The 26,188-nt window shown below is 48.6% G+C and overlaps 2 protein-coding genes across 3 annotated transcripts in view; one reads left to right on the top strand and one right to left on the bottom strand.

Annotated features, from left to right (window-relative positions):
• etv4 (ETS variant transcription factor 4) overlaps positions 1 to 2,814 on the top strand; it is a 35,101-nt gene extending 32,287 nt beyond the window's left edge. For both annotated transcript variants that reach the window (XM_080516914.1, XM_080516915.1), the window contains exons 10-12: positions 229 to 401; positions 1,967 to 2,068; positions 2,260 to 2,814. In XM_080516914.1, the coding sequence (XP_080373040.1) occupies positions 229 to 401; positions 1,967 to 2,068; positions 2,260 to 2,487 (503 nt within the window). In that variant the 3' untranslated portion in view covers positions 2,488 to 2,814. The remainder of the gene's footprint in view (positions 1 to 228; positions 402 to 1,966; positions 2,069 to 2,259) is intronic.
• Positions 2,815 to 4,557: 1,743 nt separating this feature from the next.
• dhx8 (DEAH (Asp-Glu-Ala-His) box polypeptide 8) lies at positions 4,558 to 13,301 on the bottom strand. The gene is made up of 23 exons (XM_080516913.1): positions 13,149 to 13,301; positions 12,859 to 12,944; positions 12,699 to 12,771; positions 12,531 to 12,622; positions 11,596 to 11,702; positions 11,085 to 11,483; positions 10,857 to 11,001; positions 10,553 to 10,759; positions 10,361 to 10,448; positions 10,173 to 10,270; positions 9,454 to 9,601; positions 8,942 to 9,123; positions 8,669 to 8,863; positions 8,046 to 8,231; positions 7,743 to 7,953; positions 6,693 to 6,874; positions 6,469 to 6,609; positions 6,226 to 6,381; positions 6,004 to 6,141; positions 5,719 to 5,847; positions 5,426 to 5,622; positions 5,148 to 5,327; positions 4,558 to 5,060 (listed from the first exon to the last, which is right to left on the bottom strand). The coding sequence occupies exons 1-23, from the start codon at positions 13,261 to 13,263 to the stop codon at positions 4,841 to 4,843; spliced, it is 3,675 nt and encodes a 1,224-aa protein (XP_080373039.1). The 5' UTR covers positions 13,264 to 13,301; the 3' UTR covers positions 4,558 to 4,840.
• Between the last annotated feature and the right edge of the window lie 12,887 nt (positions 13,302 to 26,188).

Genomic DNA, 26,188 nt, shown 5'->3' with positions numbered 1-26,188 from the left:
TCAAATGGAAATGAGCGTAGAAGACGCCGTCAACGCTTTTTTGTGTTTTTCAAAAATAAAAAGCTCCCGAACGGCTGAAAAGCAGTTTTTACTGAGACAAACATGAATTTATGTCGCATGTATAAAAAACAGGACCTGAAGACGAACCCGTCAAACGTCTTTTGGTGAACCGCGTTTGTCTTTGCGGTTCTGAACCGCCGTCTGAACCACCGTCTCTCCACCGTCCAGGCGAGGTGAAGCAGGAGGCGGGCGGAGTTTTCCGCGAGGGCACGCCGTACCAGCGCCGCGGCTCCCTGCAGCTCTGGCAGTTCCTGGTGGCCCTGCTGGACGACCCGGGCAACGCCCACTTCATCGCCTGGACCGGCCGCGGCATGGAGTTCAAGCTCATCGAGCCCGAGGAGGTACGACCCCCCCCCCCCCCCTCCCTCCACAGGCGGAATGACTGACGCTACTGAATCCAAACCGCAGAGTCGGTCACAAGTTGATGGGAGGGGTTAGTTTGGATAGTTAGTGGATTATCAGATGTTTCTATGATTTTATGAAGGGAAACGTGCAGTGAAATGTGATCTCAAGTGATAAACTGAGACTTTTTGAACTGATTTTGATTCAGTGCGGTTGAATACATCAATCTTCACTTCTGCAGAAGCTTTCAGACAGAAGCTCGAACTCCGATAAGGCCTCATCATGTGAATATTTTCACTTGGAACGGAGAAATTAAAGGCAAAAAAAACAAAACAAACCTCAGTAAATTGTCTTATTGTGTGACGTACGGAAGTAAAGTTCAGGAAGACATGATTTCAATCCTGTGACTTCACACGTACCAGAGACGAGATCTGGACTTTCCTATAAATCTCATTGGATTGAATATATGTCCGCTGTGTTTGGAGGTGCTGATCCACATCGCAACAACTTTCCTCATCGGTTTATTCTCCGATCCATCCTCCATTAGCCCCCCCCCCCCCCCCCCACCACCACCACCACCACCACCACCACCACCATTCATTATTCAACACATGAAATGCAGGATTGATATCTGAAGGCTGAAAACCTCCAACACCCCGTTTTCCTCCTCGCGTCTCCCCCCCCCGGTCCAGACGTCCTCTCAATGTTTAAGTCTGCAGTTTGATTGGACGGCTCAGACGGCGTCCGTCGAGGCGGGGCCCCCGTCCGCCGAGGCCCGCCTCGTGTTTTCCATTATCTTTTTACTGTACATTAAAAATGAATGGCGCGAGAGTTTTACAGGGGCAATTAGGGCTGTGAGAGCACTCAGAGATCAAACAGGGCTGCTGAGACCCGGAGGGATTCAACCTGAGTCATGGATCTGAGAGCCGACCCCCCCTACCCCCCCCCCCCCCCCCCCCCCCACCGCCTTTAACCCCCCCACTAAGGCCTGTTTACACGGCCACGATTTAGAGTGAAAACGCAAAACATTTGTGGAAACTTCAAGCAAGACAACAGTGAAAATGCAACTTTTTGAAAACGTTTCCCGGGGTGGACCTTTACGAAAATGCCTTTGCTCCATCGCTGGGGGTGGGGCGGGGGCTACGGCCTCTGACAACCAGCCGTGACTCCTATTTCACTGTGACACTGTGGGACTCTGGTTGCATTCAAGTGGTAATGGGTTACATAAAAAGGAAGTGAATCCACATGTGGGGACTCGCCCTGCTGCTGGCATGTGGACGCTGCCTGAGAGCTTGTGAGTGAGGCCCCCCTGGTGGCCACGGAGAGGAATTACACCCCAGGCACTCTTCTTGAAGGGTCTGTCACCTTGGCTTAAAGGATAAAGTCATGAAATACTTCATACAGGGTTCGTCTTGATAGAAATGCAGCTTTTTCTGCTGTAAAGTCCATTCAGAGCAATTACCTAATGAAAATATCAAAGAAATACACCGTTTAAATAAAAGATTTTTCAGTGTCTTTCAAGGTTTCTCATCCAATTTCTTGGTGTGGTCTTCCTCGTCTTCAGGTGGCCCGGCTGTGGGGGATGCAGAAGAACCGTCCAGCCATGAACTACGACAAGCTCAGCCGCTCGCTGCGTTACTACTACGAGAAGGGAATCATGCAAAAGGTAGGGAAAGCCTCCGACAACAACTGCGACAACTTCCTTCAAGGGGAATTTATGACTCGCCTTGTCACCCGTCTCTTTGTCGGACACGTTGAATTAAACATGTGTTGTGTGTGTGTGTGTAACCTCGGTGATTAAAAAAACGGGTTTATTTAAACGATGATGTTTAATTGAGGTCCTCTCTCTCGCTCCAGGTCGCCGGCGAGCGCTACGTTTACAAGTTTGTGTGCGAGCCCGAGGCGCTCATCTCGCTGGCGTTCCCGGACAATCAGCGGCCGAGCCTGAAGGCGGAGTTCGAGCGCTACGTGAACGAGGAGGACACGGTGCCGCTGTCCCACCTGGACGAGGGGGTGCCGTACCCCCCGGAGCAGGGCCCCCAGACCCTGGGCCCCCAGCAGTACTCCAAAGGCTACATGTACTAAAGCCAGACCCCCCCCCACCACCCCCCACCCCCCTCGCCCCTCCCCTCCAGAAATGATCCATCTGCATACCCCACCCCCCCACCCCCACCCTCCAAGACCCCCATGCACCTCTTGCACATGCCCCCCCTCCCCTCCTCTCCACTTGTATATAAGGCTATGGTGTTTTTTTTTTTTTTGTTTGTTTTAAATTAATCTCATTAGGGATTTTTTTTTGTTTTCTTTCAGTTTGTTTTTAAGAGCTGCGTTCCTCACATGAGGCTGATCGGATCCATAAACATGACTGTGGTTGAACAGATTGCTTAATAAACACTCATAATGATGCCCAAACCCCCCCCCCCGAGTCTGGACTCTTGTTTTGTCTGAAACGAGTCACAAAACAAACATGGAGGGATTCACTCTGGGATTTCACATCTTCAGGACTCCTGAAAACTGTTTAGAACGTTTCTGGTCGTCGCGGTGTGCAGACCGGCGGACAGAGTCCCTCGCTTCCTCCTTCCGATCCGAAACAGGAAAACGTGAAGAACTTTAATTCAGATGAGCTGCCGAGATAACGACGCTCCAACCGGATCTCTTCATATTAAAGTATGAGTCAGAGGTAGAGGCCACGGCCCCGAGGCCTGAGAGCATCACATCCGTGTGTGTGTGTGCGTGTGTGTGTGTGTGTGTGTGTGGCATGAACTCACAGAAAAGACCGATAAGCATCTCCAGCAGCAGCAGCGTAACAATGTAAGAGCAGAATCAGGACTGATTCTGATCCTCTAAATTTAAATCTCCGAGGCCACCGAGATTGATTTTTTTTTTTTGCCTTTTAATCACTTTCCGGTGGGATGTGTGTAGATGTGGGACGTTTCCTGGATGATTGATGGAAGCGATGGAAGAACGCGGGCTGTCAGGGGACATGTGACGAGTCTGCTGACATCTAGTGGCGGAAGGCCTCAACGACAGGCTGCAGAAACGTCTATTACACACTTGGGGGAATATTTCAGAATAAATTTAGTGCCTGCGTCTCGCTGTCGATGAAAATCCCTTGAATACTGCCACCAAATACACTCAGAGTGTGCATGAGGGGAAAATTTGTACATGTACTGATGGCAAAAGTTAAAAAGTATTGATAAAGTGCCTGTAATAGTAAAAAAATTTGGAATCTTAGTTTGTGAGTGAGTGAGTGAGTCTCTCCATTACAAATATTTCCTCAACAACCCGTAACCAGCGCTCCCGGGTCGGCGGCTCCACGTTGTACCACAATCTGGTAAATCACTTTCTTGCTTAAACAGATATATACGTCTTCTCTTTGTATCACATTATGAGTTACGTTTCCCAAATACAGCATCTTACAAGTTTTGGGGAACTGATATCCTACTCCTTTTTGTAAACTCTGCCATATTTGTTCCCAACACACCTGTAGTTTGTGACGGGACCAAAAATATATGTGTGTGATCTGCATCAACGTGTCCGCACTGTCTCCAACGTGGTTGTTGTGCTGACAGGCCGTGGACTGTGATTTACACATAACAAACCATTCCTCTTCTGTTTTTTGTTCATTTAGCTCTCTTTCCCATTTTTCTTTAATATATAGAGGAATTGTCCCTTTCCCACACCAGGTTTTGGTATAAAGCTGAGATCACTTTACACTTTTTCCCCTTCATAAGCTTTCTGGAATATCTCCACTATTCCTTGATCTCTGTCAATCTTGATCTCCTTCTCGGAATAGTGTTTCAGTTGTAGATGTCAATAGCGTTCATTTTCCTTTAGTCCAAATTTTTCCTTGAGTCTCTCAGAACTGCAGCTGCAGCTTCCCCCGTTCCATTATGGTCCATATTGCTGTGATTCCTTTGTTTGCCCATTGCTCAAATCCTCTATCAATCGTCCCTGGTTTAAACCAGTGGTCAAACGCAAACCAACTCAGCGTCTTTATCTCCTCCTCCAATTTATACTTTTCCACCACTACATTCCAAATTTCTACTGTAGTTTTAGTTATATACAATTACTTTTTTCAATATAAAATATAAACCTCCTTTATTCATGAACCACAAAAAGCACAAATATCTTCAGAAAAAAAACCCCAACTGATCAAGTGTTTAAAAAACGAGTAGATTTATTGACGACACATCGTGTAAGTCTGAAAGTGTAATCTACACAGAACGTGGAAGCTGGTTCCTGTTATTATACAAAATATATAAGTAAATATCAATAAACCCTCTTAAAGAAGACTTTAAATGACACTCTGGATGTTTTTCCTCTTGATTTTACGAGCAACAACTTAAAACTGAGCAGACGGAGCGTCGTGAGCAGATTTCCAATTTGAAACGCGTCCGGAGAGGTTCTGGAGAGCCCTTCAGGCCGACGGCCCTCGTCAGCGGCGCCTGAAGGCGCGGGAGATCCTCCAGGCGTTGGGCTCCTCGTAGCGGTTGTACAGCGGCTCCAGACGCTGCTGCTTCTTCTGCTTGCTGAGGCGCGTCGGGTCGGACACCTTGAAGAAGGCCGGGGCGAACTCCACCAGCCAGCGCGGGTCGATGGTGGTCACCTCCCGCATGTACTCCTTGGTGGTGAGCACCAGCTCGTGGTAGACGACCCTGCGGGGGAGGGGGCGAGAGGTTAGACGTGGTTGACTTGTGTGAGCAGGTGTGGAGGGTGGAGGGTGGAGGGCGGAGGCGGCGTACCACTCGGGCTGCCGGTTGAAGAGAGCGCTGGACGGGTGGATGTACACCACCTGCTGGTCGATCAGCGTCCTGTAGCCTTCCTGGGGATCCTTCTTGGCGGCGTTCCGGAAGAAGCCGCTGCAGATGGCCTTCTGCACTCGCACCGTGGCTTTGCCGCAAGACACCACGTCCAGCTTGTGTCTGAGGAGGAGGAGACAGAGGTCTTCATCCCGAGACGGACCGAGAGGAGTGAGAGAGCCCCCCCCCCCCCCCCGTCTGGCGCTCTCGTCTCGCCTCACCTGTCCATGATGCCCAGCATCTGCTTGCGGATGTCCTGCGCTCTGCGCAGGGAGCGGGCCTGGATGAAGTTCTCGTAGCACCAGGGGTTGGAGAACTTGTTGTTCTTCCAGGAGTTGTAGACGGCCAGCAGCGTCAGGTGGTCGCCTTCGGGCTGGTGGAACTTGGCCTTCTTCTGGTCGGCCAGCGCCTGCTTGTCCTTTAACACGGAGGGGGAAACGGGGGTGAGGACGGACGGACGGGGGGGGGGGGGGGAGGCGGGACGCCACGGAGCTGTGAACTTCCCTCAGCGTACCTTTGGCCTGTAGAAGACGTTCTGCACCGACAGCATGGACACGATGGTGAGCATCTCCTCGCTGCAGCCCAGGTGGACCGACATGATGAGCATCTTGCACAGCATGGGCTCCAGAGGAAACTCCGCCATCTGAGGAAGAGAACCGGAGACCAAATCAGCTCTGAAGGACTAATCTTCTATTGTCATCTACTGAGCATGTGCAGAACCCATGGAGTCCGGCCGTGACGCACAGCGGCGTCTCCACCGTCGACACAGAGCACCGCCGTTCGGAACAGACATCCTCACCCTGCGACCCAGCCGGGTGAGTAAACCCTCGTCGTCCAGCGCTCCCAGGGTGTAGAGCTGCTCCATGGCCGTGATCAACGTCTCCATGGGAGGAGCGTCCATGAAGTCGAAGGACAGGAGGTCGTTGATGCCCATCGCCTGGGAGGAGCGACGCAAACAAGACGCCACATCATCATCATCACCTTCGACTGGTGAAAAAGCTCAAGACGCGCGGCTCCGTACCTTCAGCGACAGCACGGTGCTCGCCAGGTTGGTCCTCTGGATCTCGGGCACGTTGGTGGTGAGCATCTCGTCTCGGTACGCTCGCTCCGTGTAGAGCCGGTAACACTTCCCGGGGCCGGTTCTGCCGGCTCGACCGGCTCGCTGTTTGGCCTGAGCCTGCGATCAGAGGGAGAACAGTTTCCGACGGTCACTCGGGGGGGAGCTCAGAGTTTCTCCCGGTGCAGGGCGGCTCTCACGCCGTACCTGTGAGATGGGAGTCACCACCAGCTGGTCGATGCCGGTCTTGGAGTTGTAGACCTTCTGCTTGACGAAGCCCGGATCCACCACGTAGTAGATCCCGTCGATGGTCAGAGACGTCTCCGCGATGTTGGTGGCGATGACGACCTGAAGAACGAGAGGCGGGGCAGGATTACTGGAGGTCTGAGGGTGAGAGGGAGTTATTCCCAAGTGGCTGCCGACTGAAGCACCTTTCTGCTGCCCGGAGGCGCCGGGTCAAAGATCCTGGTCTGCATCTCGCTGGGCAGCGCCGAGTACACCGGCAGGATGATCAGCTCGGGAACGTCCGGTCCCAGAGACTTCATCCGCTCGTACAGGATCTCGCAGGCGGTGTCGATCTCCTCCTGACCCGTTAGAAACACCAGAATGTCCCCTGGAGGCCGCGGACGGGAAGTCAACGTCAAAACAAACTAGATGATCTGCATTTCCCAAGGCAAATGCATGATAGTGTGAATGCAAACTGTAATGCTTTTTGCTGCCTGCCTGCGGCAGGTAGACTGGAATGCTTTGAAAAAGTTGAAAAAGTTTCAAAAAGGTGAACTAGTTTCAAAAAGTTGAACAAGTTTCAATAAGTTGAAACAGTTGAAAAGTTTCAAAAAGTTGAACAAGTTTCAAAAAGTTGAACTAGTTTCAAAAAGTTGAAAAAGTTTCAAAAAGTTGAAAAGGTTTCAAAAAGTTGAAAAGGTTTCAAAAAGTTGAAAAAGTTTCAAAAAGTTGAATAAGCTTCAAAAAGTTGAAAAAGTTTCAAAAAGTTGAAAAAGTGTCAGTTGTAAAAGTTTCGAAAAGTTGAAAAAGTGTCAAAAAGTTGCACAAGTTACTAAAAGTTGAAACAGTTGAACAGTTTAAAAGTCGAATGGTTAGAAATCGGTAAAGATTTGAAGAAGTTATAGCTAGTTAAAAATGTCTCCATCCGTTAACATGGGAAAAAAAGTGGCACAAAAGTTGAAATATTTCCAAAAGTTGACAAGATTTCAAAAAGCCGGAACACAGCCGGAAAGTGCCGAAAAAGCTGCACGATTTGATATTTGAATGGTGACGAACGGGTGACGATTGCCAGAGTTTTAGCGATTCGAAAAACGTCCAGAATAAACAGAAACAGAATCTCAAGAGTGTGAATGCAAGGCAAGGCAAGGCAAGGCAAGGCAAGGCAAGGCAAGGCAAGGCAAGGCAAGGCAAGGCAAGGCGTTCACACGAACTAAATAAAGAGACATCGTCCCCGTAAAATGTGAGGAATTTCTCACCGGGAGGCTCCGTCAGGTGAATCTGCATGACGGTGATGAGGCTGGCGTCCAGGTAGTCCGTCTCGGGCTCCTTGGTGTAGAGAACCTCCACCGGGTACGTTCGGCCCGGGATGGTGAAGATCGGAGCTTCGTAGAAGTACTGGGAGAACTTGACGGCGTCCAGCGTGGCCGAGGTGACGATCAGCTTCATGTCCGTGCGCTTCTGGACCGTCTGGGGGGGGGGAAACGGGGGGGCCACCGCGGTTCAGAAAACCCCTTTCCCTCACCTCCTCCCAGAATCCCCCCGGCAAGTCTTCGCCTTACCTTCTTGAGGAGACCGAACAGCACGTCGGTGTGGATGGTCCTCTCGTGGGCCTCGTCCAGCATGATGATGGCGTACTGGCCGAGCTCCGAGTCGATCAGACACTCCCTCAGCAGCATCCCGTCCGTCATGTACTTGATGACCGTCTCCGGACTGGTGCAGTCCTCAAACCGGATGGTGTAGCCCACCTGGAGACATTACAGGGCTTTGATTGTCCGGCTCTTCAGACAAGTCTCGTTTGTCCAAAAAACATTAGATTCAAAGTTTGTTTGTTAAAGTAAAAAAAAAAAAAAACATGCACATTTGATCTCAACAAAGTCAAAACAATGAATTTTAAAACCTTAATATCAGAAACAATCAGATTTGAACTCCTTAAAGATAAAAATATACTATTATTTAAGTGATAACCCTTGAAATGTAGGATTCTTTAAGAAAATAAAATTGATTTGTGTAGGCACAGTTACTTTTTTGACTAATTTCCACATTTTCTTGTGATGAAGTGTTTTTTTAAAACGTGGATTAAATCTTTCTGGCTGATCAAAGTTGTTCCTCTGACAGACACTGTGATTTTATCAGTCTTATAATAATAATACAACATGAAGAGTGAGGTCAGTGAAGCGCTGACCTCTTGACCCAGACAGCAGCCGTACTCCTCAGACACCCTCTTCGCCACCGACATGGCCGCCACACGTCGCGGCTGCGTGCAGCCGATCTTGCCCCTGGTGGTGTATCCGGCCTCGGCCAGGTACTGGGTGATCTGTGTCGTCTTCCCAGAGCCCGTCTCCCCGATGACGATGAGAATCTGGTTGTCGTGGACAGCCTGTGACACACACATATATCACACTTCATCAGCGACGCCGAATGAGCGAGCGAGCGAGTGAGCGAGCGAGTGAGTGACCTGGATCAGCTGCTCCTTCAGCTTGTAGATGGGCAGACTCTCTCTCTGCTCCAGGATGGAGAGCTGCGTCTTCTTCCCGTACGACGCCTTGTTCCCGCCGAAGGCGTGCTTCTTCCACTCGGGGATGTCGTTGGGCATCATGCCGATGCCTCGCATGTTGGCGGCGATCTGCCTCCCGTCGACTGTGAGGAGCAGAGCAGCGTCCCTGTTAATTATGGGGATCGAACTCGTTGACGCCCGGACCGACGGCGGCTGGCAGGAAGCCAGAAAACCACCCCCTGCCTCGTGTCTCACACCCGCCGGCGTCCGCTTTTCAGAAACACTCAGAACGCGTCGCCGGAGTCGTTTAGATGTTTGCGGCTCGGGAGCCAAAAGGGAAGAAAACACCTTTCTATCCAATCTGAGGACGGAGTTGAACATCATCGATATGCTAATTTTCAAGACGGCAGATGTTTGATCTCATGTCGGAACGTACGAACATCTGTAGCGAGCGCGGCTAATAGATCGCTCACCATCTGGCAGCGGGTCCACCCAGTGTTTGTTCAGCCCCATGGGGATGGAGTCCATCTCCGCCTCGCGGGCCGCCTGCTTCAGCTCCCGCCGCTCCTTCGCCAGCGCGCTCTGCATCATGGCGGCCTGGGACAGCGAGCCATCTGGATTCTGCACGCAGACAATCAGACTAAAATCAACACTCTGCGACGCACACGACTTATAATCACTCATTAAGCAGCGGAGGGCGAGTCTGTAGGAGGGATTCAATCCCAGGTGACGCAGACGAGAAACATTCTAATTGCAGCAAGTCGAAGTGGTGACGTCGACATCAGTGACGCACCGACACCGTTAAAGTGACCTGGACACTAATACATGACACCATGTGTCAGCAACAGACACAACTGACCTTCATACAGCTTTTCCTAAAGTGTCTCCACTGCAGCCTCTCTGCTCTCAGTCTCACATTATAGATCATAGTCAAGAACTAAATGAGAAAACTGATAATGCGGAAGCGCATCAGCTAAAAAAAAGGAAAGAATGATTTAATAGAAATGAACGTTATATTTTACTTTGACTGGAGATAAACTCTTTAACCAAACTGAAATTAAATTGACCTTTAAAATGTGTTTCAGAGTAGAAGGTGAGTTCTTCACGAGCTTTGCAGATGAGCAGAACTCTTTTTATTTTTTTCCCTCGCCCTGTTAGGAAGCTTGGGATTAGCAGATGAGCAGAACTCTACCTTCACGATCTTGACGGGACTCATGTCCATGCTTTGTTTGGTGTGTCCTCTCAGGAACGGAGGTTCCTCTTCAACCAGCTCGATTTCCAAATCTTCATCTGGACGGACAGATAAAACCAGAGAGTCGGGAAGAAGTTCACACAAGCAACGTTTCCACTCAACGCGAGGGAGGAAAACTCAGTTCTCACCTTCTTCATCGTCGACTTTAGGAAGGATTCCGGTCTCATCATCAAAATCGGGGAATTCTTCTTTGGACAGCACGTTAGCGGCGATCATCTGGAGGTGAAGAGAAAACCAGACTTGTTGATGTTGTAAGAGCAGACGGGCGTAAATAAACAGTGAGGTGAGAGGTCAGAGCCTCTCCAGGCTCCTCTTCCCACCTGCTTGATCTCCCACTTCTCGGGGTCGGAGATCTTGGTGAGCCTCTTGCGCTCCAGCGTGTCGTCCTGCTCCAGCTCGGGGGCGTGGCCTAAGTTCAGGTTGCTGGGCCGGTCCGGGTTCCTCATGGCAATCTCCTCTCCTCCGTCCGGGCCCACGTTCCTCCTCCTGTTGGGGTTCAAGTCTTCTCCCGTCTCTTGTTCCACATCCTGGAGAACCGAGGAGAAGGAAGTGCGTCTCATTATCGCGTCACTTCAACACCGCCGCTTTCATTTCAACTCGACACTGTTGATTTTGTCTTCCTACCTTCATACTGAGGCTCGTCTTTGATCCGGTGAATGAAAGCACTTTCACTTTGACCCGTTGGCCTTTGCTCACCACGTCGGCCACATTGGCCACTCGACCTTCCCTGCGCAGCTCGGAGATGTGAACCAAGCCCTCCCAACGCTTCCTGATAAGACAAGACAAAGATCCCGATTGAGCTGAGAACGATGACAACAAACAGACGTGACCGTCAAACGACTTCACACCGACCTGAGTCCCTCCAGCTGGACGAAGCATCCGAACTGCATGATGCTGGTGACCTTCCCGTTGTAGATGTCTCCGACTGACGGCTCCTCGGGCGGCGGGCGGTCCACGTGCTTGTCCTTCCAGCGGTCAGACTCTCTGTCCTGGTCTTTCCTGGGACTCGGCGTCCGATCGGACCAGCGGCTGGTTTTCTCTCTCCTTTTCCCTCGATCTCTGTCTCTGTCTCTGTCTCGCTCTCGATCCCTGTCTCTGTGTCGGTCGCGGTCTCTGGAACGAGACCTGGACTTGGAACGCGATCTGGAACGATGGCGTCTCCTTCTGTCCCTGTCTCGATCTCGGTCTCTGTGTCGATCTCGGTCTCTGCTTCTGCTGCGACTTCGGCTGTGGCGTCTGCTCTTCTCTGATCTGGATGCGGAAGAGGGGAAAAGACCACAATCATGCCATGAATGTCTTACGGAAATATTGATAAAACTCAGCCGCTTCTACGAGGAAAACAGAAGGTCTCTGGTCGTCTTACCGGCTCTTGCTCACTTTGGAATCCGACCCACCCGCACTGGGCAGGAACATTTCCAGCTCCTTCATGGCATCGGCCGCTACTTTCACGTCATCTTCATCCAGCAACTTCTATTAAATTAAACAGAAAAGAAGTAAATCAGATTTCACTCATAATAAACAAGATTCAGAAGCATCTTGTTGCTTGTCAACATAAGACCTATAAATATTGAGAGTATAGTTTTGGGGAAAATAAATACGAGTTTAAAAAATATTAATTTCACACAATCTTACTACATTTGTGGAAAAAAACCAACTCTACTTTCAATCTGTTATGTCTGCATTTCTCCTGAGAATAAGTCAAGTGGTAATAAAAAAAATAGCACAGAGGAATTTCTCCTCAGCAGATAATCCAATTAAAATAGTGAAAGATGTCCTATAATGCCCAAAGTATTTGCTCAGCTCTCTAAATCATTGAATTTAAGTGTTCCAGTCGCTTCTGTGGTGCATAAAATCAAGCGCCGGGGCACACAGGCCGTTTCTACAAAAATTAGCCAAAGAACATGTCGATCTCAGGACCTCGATGAATTCCAGAGTGGGACAGTGATCGGATGCCACCTGTGCAATAAGTCCAGCCGGGAAATGTCCACAAAATAAACTATGAGTATGGCAACAAAGTGGAACCGATTGGGAACAACTGTAACTCTGCGAACTTTCTGTCAATAGCGACACGTCTCCAAAGTATAAATATACAACTAAACCTTGTGGAAAGGCTTCCGAGAAGAGATTAAGTTGTTATAGCAGCAAAGGTGGACCGACATCAGATTAGATCCAGTGGTTTAAAAATAGGACGTCACTTAATTTCATGTTTGTGAAGACAGGCGATGAAAAGCAAAGATCCACATCAAACGAAAGACAAATAGGCTGAGGGTGATATAATAACGCATTAACACTTCTTACCTTCGGCTCTGGATCATCTGCTCTGCACAGTGCAGGAAATAACTCCTTCAATCGGTCCTTTTCCGTCAGCGGCATGGTCGGAGTATCGGGGGCTAAAAACGAAAATAAATCAGTGAACCGTGTTTGTTGAAGAACCAACATGCTTCGCATCGCAGCGGGTCTGTTTACCTTTACTTGTAGATGCTTTGGGTGGAGGTCGCATCGTTTGTATGAGCCTGAGGAGATTACCGACGAGGGAATCCTTACAGAGACAAGACAATGACCCGCATTTATAAACAATGGAAGATACGAGTTAAGCTTATTTGTCACGTCATAATCACCAACTTACCGTGAATTCAGCTCCATTTTCGGTCAACACGGCCTTAAATCCGTCGAAACTCGGTTGTTTTTCAGCGAGACTAATAACAAACTCGGCTGTGAAGACACACACACACACACAACGACACGTCAGCGCGACGTAAACGGAGATAACACGGTATATTAAATGTTTACGGGAGACATATCTAAGTTGAGCTAGCTTGTGAAGTCAACAGTCAAAGCCGAGGCGAGCGTGGTTAGCATGAAGCGAGCTAGCCGCTCACGCGAGGCGTTTCATAAGCTTGTGGGCAAAATACGCACCTAAATCCTTGTCGCTGATACCGAGATGGTTGTCCAGCTCCGTGCACACCTTGGACACCAGGGACAGATATTCGAGCTGGGACAGCTCGTCCACTCCGCCGTCTGCCATCGTCATGTTTTGTTCAGTTAGACGTCGGTGCTGGCGGACATGTTGGTTTTGGGGACAAAAACACAACTTCCGGTGTGTAACCGGAAGCGCGTCGTGGCACGCTTCCGCCTCGAGGCGCAAGATGGCGCCAAAGCTCCTAAACGAGGAAATAAAGACGTCCTCCCACTTGTGGGCCTTTTTTTCGCTTCTGTGGCAGATTAATGTGGCAATTGTACTGTGGAAGCACACTGTAAAAAGTATTTATGTTAAAGAAAGTGATCGTTTAAATTAAAGTCATGAAAGTGATGGAGATCCTCCTTTTCAGGCGATCTATTCTGGCTTCTGTCACACCACAGATGGCAAATATAAAACCTCATGTACATATTTGCTCATTTCATAGGTATGTGTTGAATGTTTCATGTTATGCCTGCACTGCAGATGCACATAAAAACTGAAGCAAGCCAGGGAGACAGATGACAGACTTTCTTCACTTCTGAGGTGTCGTTCCAGGTTTGGGAATGATTATTACTGTTGGAAAACCATTAGAATGTGAATTTTGCATCGTATGACCCCTTAAAAAAGCTTAGAAAGTTTTGAGATGTCAAATATTTTCTGAATCAAACCGTTCCAGCGACAAGCATCTGTTGTTCCAACAGCACTCTGCACTTTCACTTCCAGCAATTTGGTCGATGTCATTGAGAGAACTGGTTCCCAAAGCTTTTTTTTTTTACTAACATCCAAAACAGCAGTTCTCCTCCTGTGGATATGCTTGTTGCTTAAAGTTAAATAGTGTCCAACATGTAGAACTGTGTACATGTGTCCAACTTTGCAGTAACAAGGCTCAAAATGCAGTAAAGACATTATTGTAGGTGGGAGATTTGGCTCGTTTTATACGTGCCGAAAGCTTTGAACTCACTACATTTTGCTTTGCGATTTAGTCACACTCCATGCAGCATATGGACATGCGTCGGGTGGACGAGGCGGCTTTGGCTCAGAGGGTAAAGTGGGTCATCCCATGATTGCGGGGTCAGCATTTCGATCCCGGCCTCTTCACACACACAGACAACGCACCAAAAACTCGCTTTTGTCGGTCGATGAGCAGTCTGCAGGGGTGAAAATGGCTGAAGTCGTAAAACACTTTGAGGTCACTGAAGCGGAAATGTGCCAAATAAGGACCGCTCCTTCACCATTGTGTCTGAGAATTGGTTTTTATCTTTTGAACAATGGTTGGAAACGTGCAGGACGCCGGTGTGTGTGTGTGTGTGTGTGTCCACATTTTGGTAAAAGTCCTTCGCTGTTTCATCACAGCAATAATCTCATTTACAAAGCCAAGTCCATTAGCAAAAGGGATTTCCAAGCTTAACTGGCCCGCGGCCACCGACCTCCACCCCGTCCAGCACGTTTGCATAAATTGTCAGCTTGTGGGAACAATTGTCAGTCCTCCAGGCGAACCTCGGCGTGCGACCAGCGGAGCGGAGGCTGTGGCAGCGTGTGAATGAGTGACGAGATGTTCGACAGCGTTTTCGACGACGCCGCGCGTGTCAAAGTGCGAGTCGGAGCCATGAGAAACAAACCACACGGTTGATAGGAGGAGTTGCTTCAAAGCCAACGAGACAGATGAACTTCTTCGCCGGCCAGATTTGGAGTAATTAATCACCCGGTGCGATCTTGAACACTTAGCGATGACTTTTCCACTGTTTCTTATCTCGGGCCGGTTCGTAAAGTGTGTCTGCATACTGTCCTGATTCATGGTTCTGCACTCAGCAACAGGTTTATCTCTCATGCTTTACCGAGGGAGAAGTGCAGGCCAGTAAATCAGCAGCGCACCCTGTATCGCTTTGTGCGTTGTCAGGGTCATGGTAATTTATTGTATGAGGCGGAGTGTGTTTATTCTGGGAGTGCATGCCGGTATGCAGCGCATAGAAGACGTCCTTCCTCCCCTTGTCCCGGGATGACCCTCCATATGCCTCAACGCTCTGCCGGACCCTCCCACATATTCACATGCGCACAGCGTCCTCGCTCTGTTTACTCTCCATGTTTCCCCTCCACACTCACCCCCCACCGTCCGACATCTCGTCTCCTTATTAAATTCAATCTTCATTACCCACAAACACACTAATTCTTTAACACACAGCGTTTCATCCCTCATCACCAGGCCTATTCTTGTACGTTTCTTCGGGTTTTTTTGCATTCGACCCACACGAGATGATCGCCGACGTTCGTGTTTATTTCACCCCGTCTTTCTGAGATTCAAAACCCTTAAAAGCACATTTCTTACATTTTCATGTCTTCATAAAGCATGTTGATTTAGGCTGGGGGAGAAGCATGCATCCCGAGAGGTTGTTTTTCTGCAGAAATCCCACACGATCTCTGCCAAGTTTTTTTTTTTGTTTTTCTTTCTTCCCAAAGTACTTGCTGCTGCTGCTTCTTTAACCGCTCAAATACAATCTGGGATTTATTTAGCTGTTCATCTTTCGGGTGTTGTTTTATTAAAAGAAAACACAATATTTAACCATTGAAGTCAAAAGTTACAAGCGTGTAAAACTAAAACGTGTGTTGACGGCAGGACTTTTATACACACGTGTGATTCCGGAGTGTCTCATTATAAAACAAATAAATCCGGGTCGCTATAAGAGCCGCCGCTCCTCTGGAAAGTTCTTTCCTAGAACCTAGTGGTGGCGGCGGCGGTGGGGGGGGGGGGGGGGGGGGGGGGGGTTACTCTCTGTCATCCACAGGAGCATTAGTGAGGCCTGACATGATTCACCCCCCCGGGTGTTAGACCAGGTTGAGGTCAGAAATATGGGCACTGCATGATCTCTGCATTGACAGAAATGTAGGCTAATGGCCAAGCTGCATATCGAAGGGTTTTAGAAATGTTTTCAAAGTGTGTATGACCGCTGTGACCGTCTCTGTGGTGGAGCGGAAGGATCAAAGTCACATTTTCTGGATTGACCCGCGGATAAAAGGATGGATTGATACGTTTGTGCAGGTTCGAGGGCTCAATAAACAATAGACAGGTGCAGAGAACGCCCTGCACTGTTGGTGTAACTGGAACCGGGAGGTTGCTGGTTTGAATCCCGGGACCCGGGTGAGGGGATTTCGGTGGAAGCCACCGGTCGTCAATCATCGAGGGCTCAGGAACAACTTCCTTAAACCCACAAATGCTCCCAACTGCTTATTTGTCCTCTTCTGCATGTGTGTGTGGTTTCAATACAAAAAGAAAACTACCAACGGCACTGACTAGTGGCCCGACAAGAAAACTACATCGTCATTAGTGTTTCTGCCCTTTCGTGTAAACAAAACATGAAACTTTTCTGAAATGAAAAATGTACCGTTGTGTGAATGGGGCCAAAAAGAATTGCATGTTTTCAAACTGAACTTGAAGAAACCCCGCAGAGGCACAGCTGGAATATGCATACAACAGAAAATCGCCAACGCCTGAGACTGAGAGCATGCAAACCACTGCACACCTGCATACAAACCAAGAAATTCCTTCTCGGGGGTCTGCACGGGTTGAGTCTGGGATTTAAACGTCTCCTCCCACCGTACTGAGGTTTGTGGTTTGCACGTTGGTGTGAATATGGGTTCGTGTGACTCGTCTGTCTCTCTGGGTCGGACTGCTGCTTGAATGTTTGCTGGCCGGACGCATGTTCAATCGGACTCGTCGGGACGAGCCCGATGAGCCCGATGAGTCCGATGAGTCCGTTGGTTTCAGTGAAATCACATTTAAGGCCTCGGATTTCTCTCTCGGTTTCCTACGAGAGAGAACGTCACCCTGAAATGTCAGCCCCCTGCTTCAGGAGCTCCTCTGGGCGAATGGAGCCGCTGGTCCACATTCTGCTGCCTGAACCCTGGAAACCCTGGAAACCCTGGAAAACCCTGGAAACCACCACGGCGGACGTGTAGATGGCGGCACCGTCTGCTGCCTCCGGCTGGAGCGCTGACATTCCTCCTCAATCTACTTGTTTTCTCTCTCTGTCCATGTACACACGTTTCCAGGAATCCAGCCAACCAATTTAAAAGAAAAAAGAAAAAAAGAAAAAGAAAAAGAAAGAAAGTTCCTCCCCCCGTGCCCTCCGCTGCTTTCTCTGGGCCTCCGGGATGATGTATATATTTTCCCTCTGGAGGGGCCATTTGAGGCCAGTTCCCTCCGTCGGCAGTCCTCACCTGACCCGATTACAGAGGAAACGTATGGACATGGGGGGGGAGGGGAAGTGGGTGGGCCCGCGCTTACATAACGGCGCTAATGTATACAGATCACATGCTCGGCGCACACGGCCGCGCTCACACAGGATCTACATGGAGCGGCTGAGGACAGCGGAGGGAAGGGAAGGGTGTGCTGAAGGTTGTTGGAGAAGCAGCGAGTTTGTTCGGGTGGGGGATTGAGGTGTTGGTAGGATGTAACCCCCCCCCCCCCCCCCCTCCACCACCACCACCCCTGGAATCCTCCCGCACGGCTTGTAAACAACACACGTTCATGAGACACGGTGTGCAGGCGGGACGTGGGAAACCAGGGTCTGGGAGCGGACACACTACGTATGGCACAGCGTGCGCCTTGCGTTGTGAGCGAGCGTCTGTACGAGCCGGGAAAAGCAGGTCGGGGGTGTTGGGGGGGGGGGGGGGTGTTGGGGGGAGGTGTTAGGGGAGGGAGATCCACCGCAACTGACAGCACAGCTGGCTGCAATGTTCTCTCACTGCTGAGTGGAAAATTCCTGCCATGACGGAGCCATGAAGTGTGTGTGTGTGTATGTGCATAACATACACACTCACACACACAGAGAGAGAGAGAGAGAGCAGAGAGTGAGAGGGAGGAAGAGGAGGGCGAAGCGAAGGGGGCCGGGCTTCCATCCAAACAGCCGTGGAAGGGATTGGCTGGCGGGAAAGCTGCCTTTGTGAGATCACAGCCCCCACAACAGCTTCCACCCACACAGCAGACCTCATGTGAGGCCGGCCGCGACGTCTTCGCCCAAATTAATGAGAGAAATGTGAACTTAGGAAAGCGGAACTCGTCGAGTCGTCCACACTCACCTGCGACAGTAAAAGCCAATTACAGCCGGAGTGGACGTTTCCCCCCCCCCCCAGCAGAGTGCAGCCTCGGAAAAGTAGATTAATGGGAATCTCAGTCGGTTCCTTTCACACACTCGCGCTAAAGAGCGCTTCTTAAAGAACAAGTGTCAACGAGATTGTCTGTTAGTTATTATGGTGAAAGCTTCTGGAATCCAGGGTTTTGGTGGCGACAGTCTGAATAATGATGCCACGAAAAGTCTCACTGGCTTTACCTTTACGGGTTGGTTTCACTCTCCTTAATCACTCCTGTGGGAAGCAGACGTGATCGCAATGAAATAGCAAACACCAGCTGCTAAGAAGGACCAAGATTTTAACTAATGTCCCCAAAAAGGGAGGCAAAAACACTGGAGGGAGGAGTAGTTTTTGTGAAGTTTTGTGTTTTATCCAACATTTAATACTTGTAAAAGAACTTAAACGAGCAAACTCTTCCATGTAAATTTAGATTAAACGTTGGTTTCTGATACCTTATCAGATTAACAGAACCTCAATGTTTCGAGTTTTTCATCATACAACTAAAGTTAGCATTTCCTAGCCCGAGTTAGCATTACTAGCACATTCAGGCTTGGCTTTCAAGTGAAAATGGAAAACTTTCGTAGTGTTTTGGGTGTCAGTTTACGTCACAACGGTGCTGAAACGCAAATTCTCGAAACCACTTTGACTCTGGAGTAACAGAACTTTTGAAAAACACTGCTATTGCCTATGCACATTTATATAAATGTTCTTAACTCTTTAACAAAAAGCTATTGCAAGGTTCTATGACTCATTTTAAAAACCGTGTCCGTTTACACGGAAACAGAACCAAGGCTAAAAACTATGTAGTTTTCATGTTGGGCCACTAGTGGGAGCTGTTGGTTGTTTTTGTCATGAAACTACACACTCATGCAGCGGAGAACAACATGCTATAAACATCAATAAAGGGAGAACACAGACATTCAAGTTAGACAGACGAACAAATTGGATTGTTATTACAGTGACTGTCAAAATAAAAGTACCAAGTCCCAGTAGAATATGGACTGGGAGTCGTGACACGACGGAGGAAACATTGTGCTGATTGTCTCTACTGAGCATGGTGCAGAACGACTCGTTACAAACGGCTGCGGTGACCAGGACCAGCGGCAGAAATGAGCGTTTCCAAAGAGTTGTGTTTCCAGTGACTCTGAGCACTGTTGTCATGGAAACAGATCCAAAACACAACGAAAGTTTTGTATTTTCACTTGAAATTGCTAAACGGGCTCATTATGTCATCCTGCAGGATTGTGTTTCTAACTACTGGTTGTCCATTTAAAGTGCAAAATACACGCCTGGATTATTTCATTTTATTTTCAAAAACATTGGATTATTCTTTACATTTATTAATTCCATTTTACCTGCATTGTTAAGTGTATTCCAAGTTTACATGCTTAAAGATCTACGCTTAAAATTCATCTGTTTTCCCGGAGGGTTGCTGGTTTTCTGAGGAGCGTGACAATATGCTCTTTATGCTTTGACCAGCAGGTGGTGATGCACCGTCAGACTGTGTGTGTCACCAGCAAGTGACCCTACATAACCTGGCCCTCCAGGCGAGACCTTTACCCCACATCATGGCGTCAGCGTTCTCCCGTCGACAACCTGGAGCCTGGTTTGTGTCACCAAGCGACAAAAGGTTCCTCCAATGCATGCATTTTAATCTTAATGCATGCGCTATAACTGAGGCCTGCAGCCATGAAGTGAAGTGAGGAGGATCAATTCCCAAATCTGAAAGGTCCAAAAGGAGAAACGTCATTGCCAAAAAGCTCAAATTACTTCTACGGAGGTTTGTGTTTCTTTAACACATCTTATGTTGCGATACTAGAAATGGACTTTGATTCGATCTCAACGTTTTCCTGCAAACCTTGAAATGTTTGAATGAAGTGCAAAGGAAGAAAAGTCACAAAGCTTCTAAACATAACAAGAAACAATCGCTGCCAAATGATGTGGACCCAAATATTATGGTGGGGGGGAGGGGCAGTTATTAGTGCTGCACATGTTTCGTCTTTAAAATCACAACATGTCAGTTTCTTTGTTTAATTACTTTAGACCTCAATCTAGATCCCAATGACATATGTTTGCTAAATTTCCATGTCGGTATTTTACCAACTCGTCACAAAAACTATGAACTCAAATTACACGAGGCTTTCAGGAATGATTAGCATCATCCAAGAACCCATCATTTAGATTTAGGAAGGTTAACGAATAAATCCCCCCAAAACTGCAAATAAAATAGAAATAAATAATTAAAAAAACAAGGCGAGGCAGTTAGCATCAACACCAGCTAATAGCTATCATGCTAGTGCTCCTAATGCATATAAACGCTTCTAAATGTATCACTAACTTTGTTTTCGCAATTATTCAAATGCACCAGAGGCTGATTTCACGCGTCCCACTGGCATCGCCGCCGCCCTTAATCTACACCGGATTAAGTGCTCATATTGGATTATGCTACATCGGCAAATTTGCATTTTTCATCTTCCATCGTTGGAAGCTGCCTCAGCGATGCGAAGCACGCCGCAGCCAGGTCCGGAAGTGTTGATGCGGTGATGATTACTGTAAATATATCTGGAATCTGTGTCGGGATTAGACATGAATTGAACCGGTCGAGATTACCGTTTTAATTCATTCATGGCGAGAGATTTAAATCTTTAATCTATTCCCACTCCGCCGCGGTGAGAAGATCATTCACACACACGCGCGCACACGCACACACACACACGCACGCAAAACAAAGACACAATGAGATGATAACAAGGAAAGTTAGTTTTTTACTTCCGTGGGTTTCATTTATTAGTCATTTGAATGAAAACCGTCCAGCACATGAGTTGGTCGGCTGGAGAACCGCGCCAATAACAGACCAGAGAGTCAATGAGATGTAAATTTAGTCACATATTTATTACATAAATATATAGTAAAATAGACCAGCGACAATTACCATAAAAATATCTTCCTTTAAAACCCTGACCATAAACAAAGAGTTTGAAAATCACACATTGACATTTACAAACACGCTGATTGTCCGGACCTGTCGTAAGCAGCCCACCGTAACGACCTGACATCACGCCGCCCGCCGGGCGGACGGGCGTGGCGGGGTGGGGTGGGAGGAGGGGCTGTGGGTGTGGTGTGGGTGGGGGGGGGCAGGGGGACAGGTCCAGGTGAGGCGGGGCCCGGTGTGATGAAGGTGTCCGGCGGTGTGAGAGGAGATCACAGTAGATTTTTCGGAGGTTATTATTATTATTATTGATTTTTTCCTGTGGATGCTCGTTGGTTTTGTTTCCCCGTGTGTCATACGTCGGCCCCCGGAGCGTTCGCCTCCAGCCGACCGTGTGGCCCTTTGCACGACTTGTTTGCACCCCTCCCCCCCCACCACCCCCCCCTCCCCCGACGTGCTTCGAGGAAATGAATCCTGAATATTGTTCTTTGCTTCTGCCAGCGAGCGACGGCGGCGTCGACTAAATAAAGACGATGAGAAGAACAAAACCTGGGTCTAATATTATTTCTGTAGACACTTTATTATTGTGTGGTTTCCAACCTGCACCAGATACAAGGAGGTCCGGGGGTTCGTAGTACCAAGAGAAACGTATACATAGAATCCTTTCTGCCGGTGACAGCAAAAGCGAAAAACTTTTTTAAATAAGTCTTCTGCTACTCTTTGTTTTTACCCTGAAAATATATGAATATGTGGCACCTCTGGACAGAGACTGAAGGAAAGAGCTCTTACTCTGAGTACAGTGCATGGCCATGTGTTTCCCTGCAAGACTGCTTCCCTCCCTCCCTCCCCGCCGGTCCTGCAAAACGCAGACTGCACTTCGGACGGACCTGCCGACTCTCTCACAAGCCGCGAGCACAAAAAAACCAACGAAAACAAAAAAATTATGTGTCATTCTCCTGCAGATTTCCATCGAGATGTGCGTTTCCTTCAGTTCCTAATCTCTCGCTCCCCCTTTAGCCCTGATCCAGGACGCTGATGCATACAAATCTGGAGACTTCTGGCAGCCGGTGGCTCAAAAAAAACAAAAAAAAAACCCCTCAAAAACAGATGGAAACACAAAGTTCTGATTGGAAAGCAACTTATACCTGTGATTGGCAAGTGCCAAGTAATCCTGGACGCGGTGAAACTCGTTGGAGGCCTTGAACGCTGAGTCGAGGCGAGCCAAGGCACGGAAACACGGATAGAAATCCAAATCCAACAGTATGAAATATTCCCAAACCAAGAAATTTGACTCGACTTTTTTCCGCAAATGGCGGCGGACGCCCCGGACAGCTTTCGAATCCATCGGAGGGAGAACAAGAGGCACCACGATCAAAACATCCAGAAGCAATTTAGAGACACAGAGTCTTTGGAAAGACTTGCAGAAAATTGAATGAATCCGGGGTTGTTTTTTTTTTTTTTTTTTTCTCTCTCAGCGCGAGGCAAAGTGGCGACTGCTACACCGCTAACGCGGCTAATGGCTAGCTGAACAAATCAAGTTCAGTTCGCACAAACTGAAGCATCTTGTCGAATCGACGGGTATTTTCTGCTCTCTAGGGTGGAAACAGCTGAAACTTGAGCCGACGCGTCGACTGTCGGAGTTTGCTTGTTTTAGCGCCACATGCTAATTAGCAGCAGAAACGTCTGCGTTCACGCGGTTCGCTAGCGTCGACTCCGGGGACCTTCCCCCGCTCATTTAAAAAGAAAAATGACTTGGCACTTGGAGTTCTTGAGCCACCGCCGTCCGATCCCTCCACCCCCCCCACCCCCCCAACCCACCCCCCCCACCCGGATCAGGGCCCGGTGATAGCTTCGCTTCAATCTCTTACGCATTCCTACATTCCTCCAGAGATATTAGGCTCGCCTGGATGATAAGAGTCCGCACACAACAAGCTGCGACACACTTACAATACAAGCGACGGGAAAAAAACAAAACAAAAACAAACAAAAAACACCCAACATCTCGTCTTTGGGCACCTTCCGACTATCCCTGACCCCCGACCGACCGGCCGGCCCCTGAGAGTCTGCAGAACACTTCTGGAGTTCTCCCAGCATCCTCTGCAGTCACAGTGAAGCAGGAACTTATTACAGAGTGATATAAAAGTAGGAAAGGTGGTTGGTGTATGTGGCTTTTTTTTTTTTTTGTCTTGTTTGTTTTCTGTTGAGATTCGTTTGCATGTTTATCTGTAAAGTATCTGCTGCTGGTTTGAAGTTTTGAAGTTACAGGATGAGTCCCCATAGTAAAAATATTACTGAGAGGCTGAACAAGGTCCTTGAGAGTAAATCTGATTTAAAAAAAAAAGAAAAAAGAAAATAAAAAGAGAAAAATAGACGATAGAAATCCTAAATGAAAACAGAAAATCAAGCCCAGAGAGAGTCGCACCTCCTCGACCGGGAGGCTACCTCCACGATTTGCTGACATATCGAAAACAAACACGGAAAATGTGTCCAAACGTCCGGACGCCGAAGCGGCCATTTTGAATGATAAATCAAGAAAAGCTCAGTCACAAATCATCCACTCCGACGAAATTGACATTTTCTTGATTTATCATGGAGCTTCTTTTTCTTTTGTTTTTGTTTTTTTTCTCAAACCAACCGGACAGCGGATATTAAAATACAGACACATAAGAGTTCATAGACAATTTTGTACAACATAACCACCATCGAGTCTTGACATTAAAAACACCGACCGGCACCGACGTGTGACCAGCTTGATCTGCTCCGGCGGAGGGAAAAACCGCCACACCTCGTCCAAGCAGAGAAGGTTTTTTTTCACGATAAAGCATGCGAAGCTTTTCTGTACATGCAACACTGAGACCGATCGGCTGTAAACGACGTGAGCGAGGCGGTGGTTGTGGCGGTGGCGGCGGCGGCGGGTTTTCGGACGCTCCCGCTGGACGCGGAGCCTTAAAAAGAGGTGGTGGTTTGTTTGGCGTTAGAACTGCTGGTGCTGCGTAAAGGAACCGAGACACGGCGGAACAGAAACCATGGGTTTGTGAGCGGAAAGCGGGGGTTTCTCTCGTCGTCTTCTTCTTCTTCTTCTTGCGGTGAGGGTGGGTCGGTTCGTGCGGTGGTGGTGTTCGGGGGGGGGGCAGACAAGACAGACGGGACAGACGGGACAGACGGTGGGATGGGGAGGACGGAAAGCACCCTTCAAGGCCGGTTCGTCAAACCTGAGCAGCTCTGAACCGAATCAGAACCGACTAACATTGCATATCTTAATCTCGCAGACCCCCCCCCCCCCCACGATACACGTCACATGATTCATCTAGTCTCCGATCTAAATCTCTAAATCTCTGATTGATAGACTATTAGTGGCTAATTTGTGTACATTCTTCGCTGTCTAGGCCATTTCCCACTCCGTTTACAAAAAAAAGGTACCCCAGAAAGACTCTGAGTCTCCGCGGTGTCCTCGGTTCTCGTCGGGGGAGGGGGGCGGTTGGTGTGTGAGGTGAAGCTGGCATGAACGTCTGGTCGCCAGATCGTTTTGCAGGTGGGGGCGGGGGAGGGGGGAATAGTTTAATGTGTGTGTCTCTATTTACACGTCGCCAGCTATTAACAGTCAATTCAAACAGTCCGTTGGAACACTTAACATGCAAGAGATGAGCAGCGCCGCCGCCGCTGGACGGTCTTGGGCAACCGCGCTCGGCTCTGGATTCGGCGCCGGCATGGGGCTAAAGTGGCGCCGGGGGGGGGAGGATCGGATTCCTCATTTAATATGGTGTCAGGCGATAAACCTAAAAAAAAATAATTTAAAATCACTCCCGGGAGCCGCCCGGCCCCGACGGAACCCAGCAGACTATTCCACCGCTGGCCGTTTCGCTGAGTGCAAGCGTTCACGATAAATCCTCCAGTGAAGACCCTCGCCACGCAGGGGGGGAGGGGGGGAGGGGGGGGCAATAAGGCCATCGTCCGAGAGGAAACAGAATTACAGAGGAAATAATCTGCTCTGTTGTTTCTGAGAATCGTTGCAGCTTCTGAAATATTACCCTCTCGAGGAATTCACTTTTTCATCTCCTTCAACCCCCCAGTCCCCCCCCCCCCAATCTATAACAACTGAATCTCTTCTCGCCTGATAAATACAGTTTTAGTTACATTCTCCGAAGGAAATAATACCACGACAGGACTCTGCTTCAACAGACTTCTGTCACACGCAGCGGCCTGAAAAGGTGCTTTTTTTTTCGGGGGGGGGGGGGGGGGGGGGGGTCGCGCACACACGCCGGCATTCACATGCACACACTGATATATACATGCACAGCCATGCCCACTTCAAGCGAGCACGTGAAACAGAGTCGGCAAGATCAACCCCCCCCCCCCCCCCCAACATCCACTCTGGGGACTGTGGGGGGGGGAGTGGGGGGGGCTCCGTATTGCTGTTGGCACTTTGAGCGTAAAGGAAGAAAGTGCAAAGACGACACTGATAAACCAAAGAGAAGAAAAGGTGTTTGTGGGGGGGAGGGGGGGGGGGGGGGAGGAACACCATCTGAGATTCAAGATGTTTTTCCTTTTCTTTCTTTTGATTTAAAAAGAATTATAATAGTAACCCAATTCAGAATTAGAATTACTTTAGTAATTCGGGGGGGGGGGGGGGGGGGGGTCTTGAATATATCTGCCTGCAGAAAACAACAGGATGATAAAAGATCAACTAGTTCAGTTAAAACTCTGTTTCTGAAGTGAAAAAGATCAAATTCTTATTTGCGGAGGTTTGAAATGTGAATATAAGAAACTGAATCCAAATCTGGTTGAAATCAAAGTTAAACGAATATGACTGACATTTTTTTTTTTTACTTTTTAAAATGAAATACGAGCATTCTAAATTCTTTTTTCCTTTTTTTTTTTATTTGAAGCTCAGACAAATTGATGTTAAAATTCCATAAACTTTACGTAAAGTTAAATTTAATTCAG

Source organism: Blennius ocellaris (genome assembly GCF_963422515.1).
Source record: "Blennius ocellaris genome assembly, chromosome: 21".
NCBI lineage: Eukaryota > Metazoa > Chordata > Actinopteri > Blenniiformes > Blenniidae > Blennius > Blennius ocellaris.
This window is presented reverse-complemented; position numbering and strand designations above follow the sequence as displayed.

Excerpts from the sequence above, each read along its gene's own strand:
- dhx8 (XM_080516913.1), bottom strand. The coding sequence starts at position 13,263 with ATGACGATGGCAGACGGCGGAGTGGACGAGCTGTCCCAGCTCGAATAT. Across the intron at positions 11,002-11,084 it reads GTCCAGCTGGAGGGACTCAG|GAAGCGTTGGGAGGGCTTGG; the intron begins GTCGGTGTGAAG and ends TTGTCTTATCAG. Across the intron at positions 10,449-10,552 it reads AGAAGTGGGAGATCAAGCAG|ATGATCGCCGCTAACGTGCT; the intron begins GTGGGAAGAGGA and ends CTTCACCTCCAG.